This window comes from Salmo trutta, chromosome 31, assembly GCF_901001165.1.
Source record: "Salmo trutta chromosome 31, fSalTru1.1, whole genome shotgun sequence".
Lineage (NCBI taxonomy): Eukaryota > Metazoa > Chordata > Actinopteri > Salmoniformes > Salmonidae > Salmo > Salmo trutta.
In genome coordinates, this window is record NC_042987.1 from 10535453 (window position 1) to 10553690 (window position 18238).

General features: G+C 46.0%; 1 protein-coding gene across 1 annotated transcript; it reads right to left on the reverse strand.

Annotated features, from left to right (window-relative positions):
• Positions 1-185: 185 nt before the first annotated feature.
• On the reverse strand, positions 186-17697 carry LOC115169491 (sal-like protein 2). Its single transcript, XM_029725157.1, has 4 exons — positions 17473-17697; positions 11302-11449; positions 2207-5943; positions 186-1492 (listed from the first exon to the last, which is right to left on the reverse strand). Exons 2-4 carry the CDS (start codon positions 11375-11377, stop codon positions 1145-1147), a joined length of 4161 nt encoding a protein of 1386 aa, XP_029581017.1. The 5' UTR covers positions 11378-11449; positions 17473-17697; the 3' UTR covers positions 186-1144.
• Between the last annotated feature and the right edge of the window lie 541 nt (positions 17698-18238).

Sequence of the window (18238 nt, forward strand, 5' to 3'; positions counted from 1 at the left end):
ATGATAGGCGTCCAAAACACACAGCTCTACAGCAGAATGTAGAACAGGCATGATAGGCGTCCAAAACACACAGCTCTACAGCAGAATGTAGAACAGGCATGATAGGCGTCCAAAACACACAGCTCTACAGCAGAATGTAGAACAGGCATGATAGGCGTCCAAAACACCGAGAAATTGTCATCCTCCCAGTTGTTTATTTATCTGTTTATTTGTTTTAATCAATCTTAATTCTCTGGCATACACTGAAAGTACAACTCACAACAATATCAGACGTATATACCTCTGATTCTTTTCTTTTTTCTTGTTGTAAAGACACAACACGAACCGAAGACAACGAGTTACAGAAAACGGACATCACTGTGAGACCAAACAACAATCAGCTTATTCATAAGATCCAAAGGAAAGGGTCACACAGGAAACTGTCTCTTTCTCTCTTTCTCTACCTGGCAGACCACAACCTCCTCTACTCTGCGCTTCTCTGCCAATCAGTTGGAAGAAGAGTCTGGAGTGATCTAGAGTTACTCACCATGACATAAAAGGTTAGGTTTTGTACAGTAGTAGGTTGAGGATGAGAGACTGCATCTCCATAGACTGTCAGGGTTGAAGCTACTGTACAAGTTTAGTTTAGTGACCCCTCCCAATCTGTTGCACCTACCTTACCCTTTTATGTTTGAGTGAAGGAATTGTTTATGTGCGAACAGTGTTACTTCCTCTCTACCTTGCCTCCTTTTCCACTACATGTCTTTATTAGAGATTCTATCTATCAAATAAACATTGAGTCAGACTCTGTTCAGGAAAATGACCTTTAAAACTCGCTAAAGAAAAGCTCTGTCTAACAGAGCTCTCGTTCTAGAAACCAGCTCCAACTCTCATCGTCTTGACAGTGACTTCTGGCCTCCTCAAGCTCTCAATCCTGGAGTCATGTCATCTTTTTTGCATCCTTCAGTTTCCTCCTCTTCTAAAACAAAAGGCCAGGATGGCCAACTTACAGTTTTCACAAACTAACTAAGCAATTTACTCAGGGACTACCAAACCGACAGACTACTCAAATTATTTTGGAAGCAATACAATACAAAAGCCCATACGATTTGACCCAAAGGAACAGTGAATGTCCATTGAGAGCACCAGAGCATCACAGAGCCAATCACATTGACTCTAGAGTAGGCCCTTCATCAGATCCCTCCCCTGAGCCCCTCCCAGTGGTCGACTCCTTTGACAGTTGGGATCTAATAGGAGATTCAGCCAATCGGGGCATCTCCCCGTCCTCTCCTTGGCTGCCACTGGTCGGGCCTTGTGCTGGGTCGTCTGCCGGGTCGTTGCTGGTGTTGAGGAAGGCTTGGTACTGGTTCCAGAAGCCCACGTTGCTCCTGGTGGCTGGCGGGGTGGAGGACGTTGTAGGTGTGTTAGCAGGAAGTCGCTCAGACGCTGAGCGACCGCTCCGTACAGGGGGACGTGTTGCCTTGACAACCCCTCCATGATGCTTCATGTGTCCCTGTGGATGAACATGAAAATAACAGATTTCATAAGTGCCACTCCGACAGTGGCAGTTCTAGACCATTTCAACTGGGGGGCCAAGCTGGGGCCAGTTGTACTGTTAGAGGGGCCAGTTACATTAGACGTTATTGTTGTCATATCGTTTTCTTCACTGCATTGCAGGCATTAGCAGGCAAAAGACCATGTTCATAATCATCATCGTTGCCACTGTCTAATAATGTATGTAAAAAAAGAACGATAGCAAAAATGTTTTATGTAAAAATGATTTCATACTCCACATTTAGGGGGGCCACAAGGGGGTCCAAAATTGTTGTCACAGGGGCATTGCCCCCCCCACCCCCCCAACCCCCAGAACCGCTAGTGCACTCCGACCAACCACTGAGTCACCCTGGCTGGATATATAATTTATATCACAAACATTTAGCTTGACTGATTCACCTCAGTCTGGACGCAGCTTTCTCATCAGTGAATGTTTCAGTTCAATGTAACCTGAAAACCAACTATCGGATCAAACTAGTTTTAGAAGTAATGTCAGGTTCATAGGTTGTAATGTTTTGGACATCGAATGTACAATTCCACAGATGAATAAACCACTTCAAAGCAGCTATAAACATGTAGTCCATTAAACATGTAGTCCATAAGAGAGGACCACGTTTTTTACCAACCCCACACCAATCTATACACACATCATTCTCTCCCTCCATTCTCTTACCTTCAGTCCACTGCGGCTGGCATACTCTTTCCCACACTCGACACAGCTGTAGGTCTTCTTCTCAGGGCGAGACATGGGAGGGGGGAGAGTGGGAGCCAGACTGATTGGAACAGTGCCTTCCAGTCGTTCTCTGACACCACCCATCCCATCCTCCTTCCCATGGGAGCTGAGGTGTGCCCCCAGCCTCGTCTCCCTGGTGTAGGCGACAGCTTTCTGGGGAACATCCCCAGCCTCAGTGTTGCCTGTCTCTGTAGTCTCTGACAGTGGTGACATTCTGTGGTCCACATCAAGCACAGGGGCTTGCTTTGGTGCTGCAGGCGGAGAGGTTTCAACCCTGTCTTCCTCTGTGGGCTCTGGGGTTTTGGGTTTAGTAGGCTGTTCAGGGTTTAGTGTGGGTGCTAGGTAGGTTTTAGGGTACTCTGGGCTAAGGACTGAAGTAAAGGAGGGGGCTGGGCTAGGGTGTGCTACTGGGGCACCAAGTGTTGGAGAGCTCAGTAGATCTTCCAGGTTTGATCTTGGGCCAGGGTAGAAGACATCGAGAGGAAGGGAATTCTCACCCAATAGACAGTCTGACATCATGAGACTGGACAAGGGAGTGGTTTTGAGAGCACTGGAGGAAGTGTGAGCAGGGCTTGTCTTACTGGCTGGAGTATCAATGGTTGTATCAAGGAGTTCCGCATGTTTGTCATCACTGACTGGGGAGCTTGAATCGCCCAGGGCTGGAGGTGGGGAGGGCACGCTGACACACAGGACCGGGGGGTCGGCGCTGCCAGGCGGAGGGGTATGTGAGGTGGGGTTTAGGAAAGGGTCAGGGCTGAGGTCAGAGGGCGGGATCAGGTCGGGGCTGGAGGAGTGAGATCTGCTTGGCTCCCCGACACACGCTGGTGATGTCACACTGGCGGACATGGGGGCAGAGCCTCCTACTAGGGTTTGAATGTGGGTGGACGCTGCTGAGCTCTTTGACTGGCTGCCTGAGGCTGCAGTGAAGCTCTCAATAGAAACATTGGAGGTGTCATTGGGCTGGGGCTGGGACAGGGATACAGCGTCTGGCTCTGCTATTGGCTCTGACAGAGACTCCGGAGCGCCCTCCGGTGGCAGCTGCCCTCCCAGGTGCATGCGGATGTGGTGTTGCAGCACCAGTGCATTGGTGAACTTGCGCTGGCACAGTGGGCAGGAGTTTTGGGCGCGGGAGTTGGGCGGGCGGGCACGGTGGGTGGCCAGGTGGGACCGCAGGCTGCCCTTGGTGGAGAAGGAGCGTCCACACAGTTTACAGGGGAAGGGGCGCTCACCCAGGTGGGTGGCCTGGTGCAGACGCAGTGCCCTGGGGCAGCTCAGCACACGTAGACATACCCCACACTGGTTGGGGGCCAGGGAGCCAGTGCTCATGATGCCCAGGCCGGGGAGAATGGCGCCTGCCAGAGCGCTGCCCCCGTTGGCACTCATGCCCAGAGCAGCCACCATCTCTCTGGTGAAGTTGGAGACTGAGGTGGGGACGTGGGTGGAGGATGATGGGGATGCCATCACGTAGGTGCTGGAGGTACTAGCACCCATGAGGCCGCTGCTAAACAACCCAGCGGAGGCCATGCTGCTGTGAGAGGTCTCCCCTGAGGAGGAGGCCCAGGAAGAGGAGGTGGGAGGCTCCTTCTCCAACTTTTCCACCAGCCGCTGCAGCTTGGAGGTGTCTGAGGAGGGAGTGGAGGAGGAGGTGGTGAAGGCCTGGGCTTTGGGGTAGTGGGAGAAGGGGAAGGAGAGCTGAGAGTGGGTGGAGGAGAGGTGGGAAGAGCCTGGAGCAGGGGGTGGAGGGCGGAATAGGCCCAAGGCAGGGTGATGGTGGGGGGAACCAGAGGGGAAGAGGAGTTTAGGGAGGTGGGCCAGCTGGGAGTAAGCAGAGTGTGACATCATGGGAAGGTGAGGGGGCGTGTTCTCATCAAAGCACTGCTGCTTGGCCCCTTTAAAGAACCCAGCAATGGCAGAGGCGGCCGAGGAGGGGACAGAGAGGTGAGAGGAGGCGAGGGAGGAGGACGCAGAGGAGGAAGAAGAGGATGTGAGTGAGGAAGCAGCAGAGGATATGGAGGCAGCTGCAGCAGCGGCTTGGTTGAGCCGCAGGAGGGAGTGGGCGGTGGAGATGAGGGCCAGGTCCACACTGGGGGGCAGGGGGAGTGAAGAGGGGGGAGCACCGGGGGACACCCCCAGAGAAAAGCCCCCTCCGGCACCATCCACCTCCATACCGTCTCCATACAGGTCATCCTCAGCTCGCCGTTTACGACGCCTCTGAGCCTGCGCTGCGCTTACGCTCAGACCAGTGCTGCTCATTGGCTGACCCTGGGGCTCAGACCCCCCCACTGGTCCCATACCCATTCCAAATAGGGAGGGGGGGAGGAGGGAGAGCGAGAGCTCTGGGTTCTGCTCGCGGTGGCGGAGGAAGTGCACCTTGAGGTTGCCGCGGGTGGTGAAGCGGCTGAGGCAGACAGGGCACTGGTAGGGCCTCTCACCCGTGTGGGAGCGCAGGTGGATCTGCAGGGACGAGTCACTGCTGAACAGCTTCCCACAGAACCGACAGGCATGCTGCAGACGCCCCAGAGAGGAGGACGAGGACCCCGCTGAGGAGACAGACAGGTGGGGCTCCTGAGAGGAGGGGGGTGCCATAGAGGCAGTGGTGGGCAGGGGCGGGGTGAGGAAGGACAGACCACCGTGGCCACTGGTTAAAGTGGTGTTGGGGGATTTCTCATGGAGAAAACGAGTGGGCAAGGCCAGGGAGAGGGCCAGGGGGTAGTTGGAGGAAGCCATGGTGGAGATGGCAGACGAGGCAGAGGAGGAAGAAGAGGAGGAGGAAGGGCGGACACTGGTCCCAGGGTAAAGATAAGACCCAGTAGCCCCTCCTGCACCCTCCATCTGAGGCTTGTGTGGACGCAGGACATGGGACAGGCTGTGGCTGGGCTTGGAGGGCTTGGAGGCAGGCTGGGGAGGGAGCAGGGTGGAGAAGCAGGCCAGGAGAGGGGCTACAGTGTTAGGAGGCTGAGTGGGTGTAGGCTGGGGAGGACTGGAGGTCCTCTCACTGCCCTCCAGACAGAGCTGGGGCAGAGGAGGCAGGAGGATCTGGGGCACCTCCAGGGCACAGGAGGCCCCACCCAGCCGCAGCACCTGCCTGCAGATCTCCTCCGTCATCTGCATCTGGTGGATTTGCCTCTGCTGCAGCACCCGCAGCTCTTCCAGGATCACTGCAATGCTAAGGTGGGCACGGGGTGGAGGGGCAGAGGCAGTGCCCGGGCTTGGGGAGGGTGTCACGGGGCTGGGGGGGCCCTCTGGAACGGGGCTAGGGCTGCCAGGGTGGGGCAGGGGGCAGAGGGAGGCTGATGAAGAGGAGGAGGAGGTGGTAGTGGCTGACACGCCTAGCTTGGGAGAGGCCATGAGAGAGCGGGGAGGGTGGGTCTGACTGGAAGGTGACGTGGAGGTGAGGTCGGGGAGGCTCAGGACTGTCTGGGAGGAGAGGGAGGGATCGGGGAAGTCAGGGGAGAGGGAGGACTGGGGGTCTGCGAGGGAGATGGGGCAGAGAGTGGGCTGGCAGGGGGAGCGGGAGAGGGGGGAGCCCTCGCTTGGTAGAGAGGGGGTGTGAAGCCCCCCAAAGTTGGGACCTTGAGCTAGTGGGGGGTGGTAGCTCTGAGGAGAGAAGGAAGATGAAGAGGAGGAGGAGTCTGTGGTCAAAGGAAAGAAAAATGACTTCACTGCCAACTGGTCATCTGAAAAAAGAAGAGAAAGAAGACAAGAGAGAAAGTTGACTTAGTTATTGTAATATTGAGCAGACAGAGCTTTGAATCTACTTAACACACTTTTACTACTTTCGGTTCATAAAACTCTATCTGAAATCTATTTGAGCACTGCTCAGAATGCCCTCCTGAGAGTGTTTTCCACCAGTCAACCTTATCTGACAGTGAGTGTTGACACACCAATGATGATCAGTGGATAGCAAAGAAAAGCAACTGAAGCAAATCCATCATACAGGTAACAACTACGAGTAAATGAAATGCCTCTGTCCCTCTGAGAATTGTGATTCATCAAGTAGTAGCAGATAGGACTGAAGCCCTCAGATAACATCTATACATTCGGAGACCATGCTGTCAGGTGAACACCAGATCCAGGCCCAGTTTGCCTCTTTATTCTCTTCTCCACCGCCTCATCATCCAAACTCCCCCTCTCTTTCCTCTTTACTTCGCTCTTTATTGTCTCTGTCCTTGTCAACTCTGCCCCCCCCCCCCACACCCAAATTCCCCTGGCTTGCAAGACTACACCAGCCACACTGAGCAGCCTACCTTGTTTCCACGGCAACACAGGACAGAGGACAATGGTCCCTAAAACCTCTTACTACCCTGACCTCTGAAAAAGACACGCATATATAGACATGCACTCTATCACACTCTCTCTTATTCGCTCTCTTTATCTCTCTCTCTCTCTCTCCATTTGTTCTGTCTTTCATCTCTTGGTGCACCCTTCCCCCATAACCCAGTAGGGTGTCAGGGACAGGCAGTCTGTGGGTACTGGACAGTGGCTGTGTTTGGCAGGCAGACTTGACCTTAAGAACACTGGGATCACACATTCCTTCTAGTTCTGGGCAGGCAGAGGAAGAGGTGGGGGCAAAAGAAAACAAACAGGCTACCAGACCCGATGACTCACAGACCATCAACGACCACGCTTCACTACCGAAACACACACACACACAAATACATACACACACCCACATCTACAATAAAAAACACAATATTACTACACCATATCACTACAATGTTACTACACTATTAGACCCAACTATACTGGTTGCAGACCTACAAATGCATATAAACACATACAGTGCATTCAGAAAGCATTCAGACCCCTTGACTTTTTCCACATTTTGTTAAGTTACAGCCTTATTCTAAAATTGATTCAATATTTTTTCCCCTCATCAATCTACACACAATACCCCACAATGACAAAGCAAAAACAGGTTTTTATACATTTCTGCAAATGTATAAAACATCTAAAACTGAAATATCACATTTAAATAAGTATTCAGACCCTTCAGTCAGTATTTTGTTGAAGCACCTTTGGCAGCAATTACAGCCTTGAGTCTTCTTGGGTATGACGCTACAAGCTTGGCACACCTGTATTTGGGGAGTTTCTCCCATTCTTCTCTGCAGATACTCTCAAGCTCTGTCAGGTTGGATAGGGAACAGGTCTTTTCAGAGATGTTTGATTGGTTTCAAGTCCAGGCTCTGCCTGGGCCACTCAAGGACATTCAGAGTCTTGTCCAGAAGCCACTCCTGCATTGTCTTGGCTGTGTGCTTAGGGTCGTTGTCCTATTGGAAGGTGAACCTTCGCCCCCAGTCTGAGGACGTGAGCGCTTGGGAGCAGATTTTCATCAAGGATCTCGCTGTACTTTGCTCTGTTCATCTTTCCCTTGATCCTGATTAGTGTCCCAGTCCTTGCCGCTGAAAAACATCCCCACAGCATGATGCTGCCACCACCATGCTTCATCGTAGGGATGGTACCAGGATTCCTCCAGACGCTTGGCATTCAGTCCAAAGAGTTCAATCTTGGTTTCATCAGACCAGAGAATCTTGTTTTTCATGGTCTGAGAGTCCTTTAGTTGCCTTTTGGCAAACTCCAAGCAGGATGTCATGAGCCTTTTACTGAGGAGTGACTTCCGTCTGGCCACTCTACCATAAAGGGCTGATAGGTGGAGTGTTGCAGAGATGGTTGTCCTTCTGGAAGGTTCTTCCATCTCCACAGAGGAACTCTGGAGCTCTGTCAGAGTGACCATCAGGTTCTTGGTCACCTCCTTGACCAAGGCCCTTGACCCCAATTGCTCAGTTTGGCCGGGTGGCCAGCTCTAGGAAGAGTCTTGGTGGTTCTAAACTTCTTCCATTTAAGAATGATAGAGGCCACTGTCTTCTTGGGGACCTTTAATGCTGCAGGCATTTTTTTGTACCCTTCCCCAGATCTGTGCCTTCACACTCCTGTCTCGTAGCCCTACGGACAATTCCTTCGACCTCATGGCTTGGTTTTTGCTCTGACATGCACTGTCAACTGTGGAACCTTATATAGACAGGTGTGTGCCTTTCCACATCATGTCCAATCAATTGAATTTACCACAGGTGGACTCAATCAAGTTGTAGAAAAATCTAAAGGATGATCAATGGAAACAGGATGCACCTGAGCTCAATTTCGAATCTCATAGCAAAGGGTCTGAATATTTATGTAAATAAGTTTTTATTTTTAATACATTTGCGAACATTTCTAAAAACCTGTTTTCACTTTGTCATTATGGGGTATTGTGTGTAGATTGATGATGATTTTTTAAAATTTAATCCATTTTAAAATAAGGCTGTAACGTAACAAAATGTGGAACAAGTCAAGGGGTCTGAATACTTTCTGAATGCACTGTATAGCAAGGATAATCAACTAGATTCGCCCACCAGCCAATTTATTTCTTGAGTGGCTGGTCAGAGGGCATAATAAAACAAAGATTTTTAGATTGCAAATTGACTGCAAGAAGCCTAAACACATATAATATTTGTCTAAAATAGAATAATTTCAAACCTTGATTACATTTGGGGACATTGCCTGGCGTAGTGTGCCGTCTTTCGGATGGGACGATAAAATTGGTGTCCTGACTCTCTGTGGTCATTCAAAATCCAATGGAACATATTGTAAAAGTAGGGGTGTTCACCCCGATGTGATGGTTAAATTCCCAACCTGGCTACATTCCATCATGGCCACCTAATCATCCCCCTCATTCCTAATTGGCATATATCACTCTTCACCTCTCTACCTGATAGCTGATGCATGGTGAGCGTTCTGGCACAAAAATGGTCGCCGTGCATCACTGAGGTGGGTGCTACACATTGATGGTGAATGAGGTGAGTTTCCCCATACTATGTAAACAGTGGAGTAAAGTACGTAAGTAAAAATACTTGAAAGTAAGTCATTTTTTGGGGTATCTGTACTTTACTTTACTATTTATATTTTTGCCAACTTTTAATTTTACTTCACTACATTCCTAAAGAAAATAATGTACATTTTACTCCATACATTTTCCCTGACACCCAAAAGTACTCGTTGCATTTTGAATGCTTAGTAGGACAGGAAAATTGTCCAATTCACTCACTTATCAAGAGAACATCCCTGGTTATCTACTGCCTCTGATCTGGCAGACTCACTAAACACATGCTTCATTTGTAAATTATGTCAGTGTTGGATTTGAAATAATTTTTTGGGGAAAATGGTGCCATCTGGTTTGCTTAATATAAGGAATTTGAAATGATTTATACTTTTACTTTTAAAACATAAGTATATTTTAGCAATTAAATTGACTTATGATATTTAAGTATATTTAAAACCAAATACTTTTAGATTTTTACTCTAGTATTTTACTGGGTGACTTTTACTTTTACTTGAGTCATTTTCTATTAAGGTATTTTTACTTTTACTCAAGTATGACAATTGGGTACTTTTCCCACCACTGTATGTAAAACGCTTTGAGTACCTCAGTTGGTAGAAAAGCGATATATAAATCCAATCAATTATCATTTATTATTATTATTTGTATACGATAGCATCTCTCTATTATTCGTGGGAATACTTGGGAACATATTTCCAAAATTAAAATCGCTTGGATCTGATTTCCTGGTGTTTTTACAGTCTCATGTCAAACAATAAAAATTCAACAACAACAAAAAAAGATTAATATACACTCTAGATATATATATTATTAATTTTTTTTTGCTCAGAAAACTTGGGGGCCAAATAAAACCGCCGTGGGCCGCCAGTAGGGGAATCCTGACATATAGACACACAGACACACAGACACAGACACACACACACACAGAGAGAGAGACAAGCGCACACACACACACACACACTCTGAGAGACAAGCACACGCACACACACACACACACACACACACACACACATAGAGAGAGACAAGCACACGCACACACAGAGAGAGACAAGCACACGCACACACACACACACACACACACACACACACACACACACACACACACACACACACACACACACACACACACAGAGAGACAAGCACACGCGCACACACACACACACACACACACACACACACACACACACAGAGAGAGAGAGACAAGCACACGCACACACACACACAATATTACTAAAACCTACCACTACAATGTTACTAAACTATTACACCTAATTAGCCCTCTGCGACTGGTCGTAGACCTACAAACACATATAAACACATATAGACACACACACACTAGTTCTTGGGTATGTTCATGCCTCACTGCTCAACGACAAAGCCCCAGAGGGACAATGGGATTGCATGTTATTGCAGTTACAACACCTTATAAAGCACCTCTCGCGTTCATCAGTTCCTCTACCATCTCCCTCTCATCTCCTAAATGGCCTTTCCAAAATCGAAAATACGCATATTTGGAATGATAGAGTTTATAAGACTTTTCAGTGTAACACTGTAACATCTTCTCTACACTGTATTGCCTCTACGTTTTCATCTTTCCTCCTCTTTATATGCCCACTAACTGGGTGGTCTGTGTCTTTGAATCTGCCATTACAGGGAGGGTTGGTGAAGGCAGTGAGAAGGAAAGAAACACATACACTAATACATAGGATCAGAAAGAAGAAAACAAAGACTCAGACACCATAATTGCAATAATATCACACCATTGCTGACATATTAAAAGGAGCATCATAGCATCCCCACAACTTTAGATTCTGAACTGACGGAGACAGGGTCAACGTTTTCAATAAAACTCTCGCCAAAACTTTCCAGGTGACAGGTACTATATACTGTCTCTTTAAGTCTCTTTAAACATGTGCCACTACACAAGCACTGTTCTGTAGAGGAAATCAAGTTATTAACTACCCAGAAAAATATATTTCCAAATAACAGCATAACAATGTGGCCTATTTATTTGAAAAATCATGTCAAGCTATATTTTGAAAAACACAAAATGGAGAAAAACAAACATTTGACAACACAACACAAAAAGTTCATTATTTCCATACTAATAGCTACTGTATTCAGTTGTTGACTTGCATATCAATAATAGTCCATTTCTCACCATGCTCTAGTATTGGAGAGGCGGCAGGGAGCAGGCTCATGAGCTGCTGGGGTCGTTTCTGTTTCCGACGAGACATGCTTCAGCAGGACGCGACTGATGCAGCGGTACATGGGCCAACAGAATGCTTAGATTTCTTTCTCCCTGCACACTGAAAAAGTGGTTAACTAAATTACGCGAATTAGAAGAAAAGCACAGGTGAATTTTCCGCCACAAATGTCCAACTCTGTTGGTGGCATCGTGGTGCAAAAGTGAAAAACTTGTGAAGACTACAGGCATGTGTTTAAATTTTTTCTCTCAACAAGTCTTCTTTTCTCAAACTCACCGTTAGACCCCCCCCCTCTCTCACAAAACACACACACATAGTCCTCTTGTTCAACCACTACATTTGCATTCAAATGGCGAATGAACACCACTTCTTTTGAGCCATGACTCCCTCCTCACTCCTCTTGCCTCCACCTCACCCACAAAAGCCCATCACGTTCTGTCATTCAGACAAACACAATCATGTGGACCCCAAAAAGTGCTGTCCATTGATTTAAATACTAAAGTTTTGCATCCCCGTGACGCAAATAAAACTTCAATACACACTACATTTTATCTTAGTCCGTATAGCCTACATTTGATGAAGAACAGTAGGCCAATTCATTTACACCTCTCACTTGATTTGATTTGTCTCTTTGTATCAGTGTACACGTTTTACTATACTTGTGAGTACCAGAAGTCCTCAAAAGAATAGTAAACCAACTAATATTTTGAGAAGTGAGGACATTTTTCCGGTCCTCACTTGTAAAAAGGCTATTTTAGGGGTTAGGTTTAGGGTTGGAAAAATAATTAGGGTTAAAACAAGAGTAAAGGTTAGGGGTTAGTGGTTAGGGTAAGGTTTAGGGTTAAGGATTATGGAAAATATGATTTTGAATCGGAATCAATTGTTGATCAAAGTCCTCACAAGTATAGTAAGACATAGCTGTGTGTGTGTGTGTGTGTGTGTGTGTGTGTGTGTGTGTGTGTGTGTGTGTGTGTGCGTGTGCGTGTGCGTGTGCGTGTGCGTGCGTGGGGGGGTAGATCCAGTAAAAAAAACATTTAAAAGAATCTCTCACTCTGGCTGCCCCTCATTTTCATTACCTCTCCACGTGGTAAGCAGTAGAGCCGGATGTTGAAAAGGAAGCATTGTGCTTCGCGTCAGTGGTCCTGTGTATTCGAGAGGCTCACGGAGGGTGATGCTCACTCAGCTGTGTCCTAGCGCCATTGTCGCAAATTCCTGTTCATTCAGTGGCCTGTTAATGGAGCTTTTGCATCGGGAACGCTGGAACGGAGGTAGATGGAATTCCAAGTTGGGGTTCCACCAATAGATTGGTTGGACACCGCTGCTCACTGTCCGTCAATCATCCAATACAAAGCCTTGACTGGACTCACCTCTTTGAATAGTATATCTATAATCCATGGAGGATGCTATTTTGTGGGTAGGCCAACCTGTACCCAAACATGCACGCACATGCTCACACAACCACACAGACACACACAGACACACACACGCATGTTTGTTTTACTATCCTAGTGGGGACCAAACAATTGATTCCCACTCAAAATCTTATTTTCCCTAACCCCTAACCCTTAACCCTAAACCTTTAACTGAACCCTAACCTTAACCCTAGCCTTAACCCTAAACCCCTGACACTCAACCTAACCTTAACTCCTAACCCTAAACCTAACCCCTAACCTAAACCTGACCCCTAAGCCTAAAATAGCCTTTTTCCTTGTGGGGACAGGCGAAATGCCCCCACTCGTCCGAATTTTCCTTGTTTTACTATCCTTGTGAGGACTTCTGGTCCCCACAAGGATAGTAAAACTAGAAACACACACACACACATACACCTTGTCTTATTTTTCCAATGGGGTTTACAAGCTTCTGAACCTGGCAGGTAAATGGTGCCAGGAGATGGTGAATTTTCAAATCACTATCACTAGCTATCTAGTCTAGACGGGTTGCCTCCCACAATGTAACAATGTTCCAGCCTTAGAGATGTATAGAGATCGCAATGTTGTATCGGTCCCATTATGGTGTTTGTTTCCTCGTCCCCAGGCCCAAATTGCTGGTGCATAGAGCCTGGTAACAGTGTGGGACGGTTTGGGGTGTGGACTTACGGGGTGACATGATAATCAATTCAAATATTGCTGTTCATGCTAATACATAGCTAGCCAGCGTAACTCTGCTAGCCGTCCTGTAACATGATTGAATGCATTCAGTTGTGCAACTGACTAGGTATCCCCTTTTCCTTCCCTTCCCTTCAAATAGAAATGGCGTCGTAGTTGTGCGGAACACTATCCCCAGTAAAAAGTACAAGCACAGTCTTTTCTGTACCAATGGCAATGATGCAGAATGCTAAGACTACTTTAAAGCACTGGAGGAAATTGTTTACACATCTCTGTGGGAGATGGCTTGCCACAGGCAGTTTGCGAAGTGTCAAACTCTTCTTAAAACTTTTCTTAGAAGATACTACAAACGTAGCTTTGAATTGGCGAGAATAGGCCGTTTATTTTGAGAAAAAGAGTATCCATATTGCGCGAGCTAACCAAGTTTTCTTTGCTGAACACAAACACAAAAATAATACTGGCCCCCGGATGCAGCACACTTCAGGGGAGGTTCTAAGGGTTGCACTAGATGATGATGGACTGAGAGATTAAAACTAGTGTTTTTTTTGTCCGCTCCTGCCATAGGCTTCAAGGTTACTCCCGATCTGAGGCGCTTGGAAACCAGATGGTTCAACAGAGGCTGGTGGGCGAGATTATGGCGTCTGTGAGCGCACGGGCAGCACCATTGAGGCCATCTCCATTTTGAAGTAGTCTATTTTCTTCTTCTACTATTTCTATAAATTGGTAAACAAACTGAAAGGGTGCATACTACCACCTGGAGTGTGTCATTTGAACCAGTATAAAGCCAAGGTTGGCAATTTACTGCCACCTGCAGTTATGAAATGTTTGCTCACAAGTATAATTCATTGGTTGGTCCCTTCTGGGCCCGCCATTGAGGTTATCTCCATTTTACAGTAGTCCATTTTCTTCTTGTTTTGATGTTTGAAAAAAGAGTCAAGCTAATTTTGGTGACTAACCGCCACCTGCAGTGCTGGAGTCTGTGTAATTGATTTATTGTGACCACTACATGGCGGTCATATAGCTTAAAGCCATTTACAAACTAGGCAAACCAATTTGAAGAAGAAGACAATGCTCTGATCACTGGCTGATCAAATCAAATCAAAAATCAAATCAAATTTATTTCTCACATACACATGGTTAGCAGGTGTTAATGCAAGTGTAGCGAAATGCTTGTGCTTCTAGTTCCGACCATGCAGTAATATCTAACAAGTAATATAACCTAACAATTTCACAACAACTACCTAATACACACAAGTGTAAAGGAATGAATACGAATATGTACATAAGTCCAACCCATAGGAATCCCCACCCAGTTGACTACTTTACAATGGTGGAAGAATGGGTTATTTCCATGTAATGATCTCTATACATCTCTATGGAACAGGGAAGCACGTCACTGGCTTATCTGGTGACATCACAGCCTTATCAGCTTGTTGCCCAAGCATCAACATCCCCATCGGACACAAATTAGTAGCTAGCTAGTTAGCGAGATGGAAAAAGATGAGGTTATTTTTTAATGAGTGCATTTTGCAAGTTGCTAGTTTGCATCATCTACCATCACTAAAACCCACTGCAAAGGTTTTGCCCCTTCCCGGATTATTTTTCTTCGCCGAAATGTCCAAGAGACTCTGAGATCTTCCACATACCTAGAACTGTTGCTCTAGACCTGGGATTTCCGAGACTACTAGCTATCACTAGCGAACAGGGGAGAAATACAACCTACACCACATAAATGGTTCCTAGCCTCCCATTCATATGCTTCTTTCTGTCCCTAACTGTTAGGAACTCCACTCTCCATCCCCCACGACCAGATCCTGAGAGTCTAGGAGGTAACATAAACCTGCCTCTCAAACTGTCTCTGACCTGTGTCGTGATAGGTTGCTAGGGAGTTTACTAGGGGGCCAGACATCTGCCCATCCTCTTGATTATACAGTTCACAAAATACTTTGGAGTCTCCCTCAGGCAGTGGCAGTGTCTCTGCCCATCAACAACTGGACTCATTTATATCTCTGGACTTTTGGGATGGTATGTGTGCCCAAAGTGAGTTGTGTGACATTTGTATATTGTTCTTCATAGTTAGTTACTACTAACTATTGTATGGTGCCCCTCTGAGTTTACTGTGTTGTGTAATACTCTGCAGGTGGCGTATGCAATCTATACAATCCTTACTGCTATATTCTGTAAGATTCAGTATCTGTGCATTTGTGCCCTGGTGTATTCATGTTGTATGTGTGTATTCATTACCTTTGTTTCTGTCCATTACAGAACCACTACCTTTCCTACTTTTGATCCCCAAATACATCCCCACTTACATCTCCAGCATGTGTAAATAAAGTTATTGTGTGTATCAACTCTGAGCCTGTCTTATTCCCCTCTCACCAGGGGCAGGGTCAGTGGGTCACAAACCAGTAGAATACTCTCTTTTACTAACACTAAAAGGGAAACTAAATCATGTAAACACAAAATAGGAATGTCTTTATCAAACTAAAACCTAATAAAAAATAGTAAATCAAGTCGGGAAACTAAGTGAAACTAAACTGAATTTAAAATAAAAACGAAAAACGAATAGAAATAAAAACGAATATAAAAACTGCAAACTATAATAACCTTTAATCACATACTAATCCACCTGGGGTGGGGGGGGGGTTCAACTATTTTATGATTATAAGCCTTGAGTTGCTACTGCTGGGTGGAGAGCCCTTACCTTACCACACACACATTTTACATTAAGGCCATAATTGCATACGCACAGCTACATTGCAGGCCTGCCACACAATCGATTTGCATGACAAGTTAACACAAAACAAACAGAAAACGCTACAGAAGGCTTAAAGAAATGAAAGGCCTTATGACGCACGTTTAGCCTACTATATAGCTGTAGTGCCCACAAAGCTGGGCAGCTTGTTCTTCATTTATTTTTTAGGATACTTAGTTCCCTGTGTTGCACTTGCACTTACGTCACATTATGACCAACATGAAACCCTTTCAGAAATGTACAGTACGCTATAGTGCATCATATTATGTGTGAACATGATTGTGCACAATTGTGTAATTTTTTGCGCAAAATGCACATTTCTTTGCCCTGATTTTGACCGTATCCTCCTGTTCTACACAGGCCCGCACATCTGGTACGCACATCACCACCCCAAACACACACACACACACACACACACACACACATACACTTAACCCTCTCCTGTTTCCCCAAACCAGTTTTAAAGAACCATTAAAAAATCGATTGATATAAACATAAATCTTGCAAATATCAAGCGATTTAAATATAATTTGATATTGTGGATTGTATGCCTACAAATATCTGAACATTAAAATAAAAAAGACAGTTATTCACCAAGCCTATTTTGGGTTACCTCTAAAATAGGTTTCTTATTCACAGTTGGCACCATGGGGTAGGACTATTCTATTTGGGGGCTATGCTTTGAGTCAATCACAATGTATTCGTCATAATACAGTTGTCATCCTTGCCTCCCATAATTTGGACATTGAATGTATTGCTTAATTTGTTGGGATCAACGTGTCTGCTGCCAGACAGTGATGTATAGGCCTATCCTGATTTGACTGTTTGATGTGGCCTACACGTATACATTTTAGAATTCGCTTTTCAGAGACTTGCGATATATTTAGACAACCTTTCATCACTAGAAACAGTGTTTTATAGTAATAAATAAAAGAAAAATAAATCAAAACCGTTGTTCGTGTATCGCAAACTATTTAATTATATTTAAGCATAGCCTATTGTGCCAACAAAGCATTTGTGTGTTTCGTAGCATCGCACCATGACATTTAAATCGACGATCTAACATTTTAAAAACGTTTGAGAACAGCGCTATAACTTCTGCTGTCCCGCTACTGTACCGGCGACCTGTTGCATGCGTGCGCGCGCACTGATCATAACAAGTTATGATTTCATAAATTATTATGACTGCCCTAAAATATCGCTACAAATTGCTCATATCCCTCGTTTGCGTCGTCGACATAAATAAAATAACGGAAATTACTCACCATGTTAGAATCGATGATATTTGACAGTGGTTTACAAAATGATAAAATATGTTGGGCAATAGGCTAAGTCTCCAAGTCGGGACATCGACATAGCCTTTTCCGGCATACAGCCACAAAGATGCGCAGTCGTCCCTTAGACAGACGGGCGGAACACCGCATTGGCAAATTATTTATTTATATCGTCGCAGTGTAGAGGGACTATTTGATATCTTAAATGTATCAATTCATTGTTTTTACTGACCCAGAGAAAGAGGCGGGGGAGGGTGAAGATAGGCTAGCCTACTATGCGGTAATGAAAGGGAATTGGATTAGTATTCCTGTCATCCTCCTCCCCTTCCCTTTTCAATCCTCTTTGTAGGCTATTTGGCGAGGGCGGCCTGCTTCTCAGTCTGTGTCTGTGGTTTCTGCGACAGTGGCGGCTGTCTGTTTGTCGGTCTGTTCGTCCTATACGGACACCGTCCCACTGTAATTAATGACATTTATCGCCACCATGACTTGTACTATAGGACACAGCCTGACCACGACTAGACTAGCCTACCGAGTGAACATTTTTTTACCGACTCGCATATCTTCCCCGTATTAAATCCATGGGGGCATTGTGCAAATATCGTGTAGGCCTAACACCTAGGAACTATTTGAATAGGTCCTAACCTTGAAGTTCCAATGCAGGACTGTTTTTCCACCTGGCTTTTTTTGTCAACTACTAGACTATAACATTATAATGGTCCTATATGTCTCTTAGAACAGACCCCGTTCTATTCCTATT

Bases quoted from the DNA above. Each gene is read 5' to 3' on its own strand.
- LOC115169491 (XM_029725157.1), bottom strand. From the start codon at position 11,377: ATGTCTCGTCGGAAACAGAAACGACCCCAGCAGCTCATGAGCCTGCTC. The intron at 5,944-11,301 runs GTGAGAAATGGA...TTCTTTTTTCAG, and splicing joins CTCTCCAATACTAGAGCATG to ATGACCAGTTGGCAGTGAAG. The intron at 1,493-2,206 runs GTAAGAGAATGG...GTTCATCCACAG, and splicing joins CCAGCCGCAGTGGACTGAAG to GGACACATGAAGCATCATGG.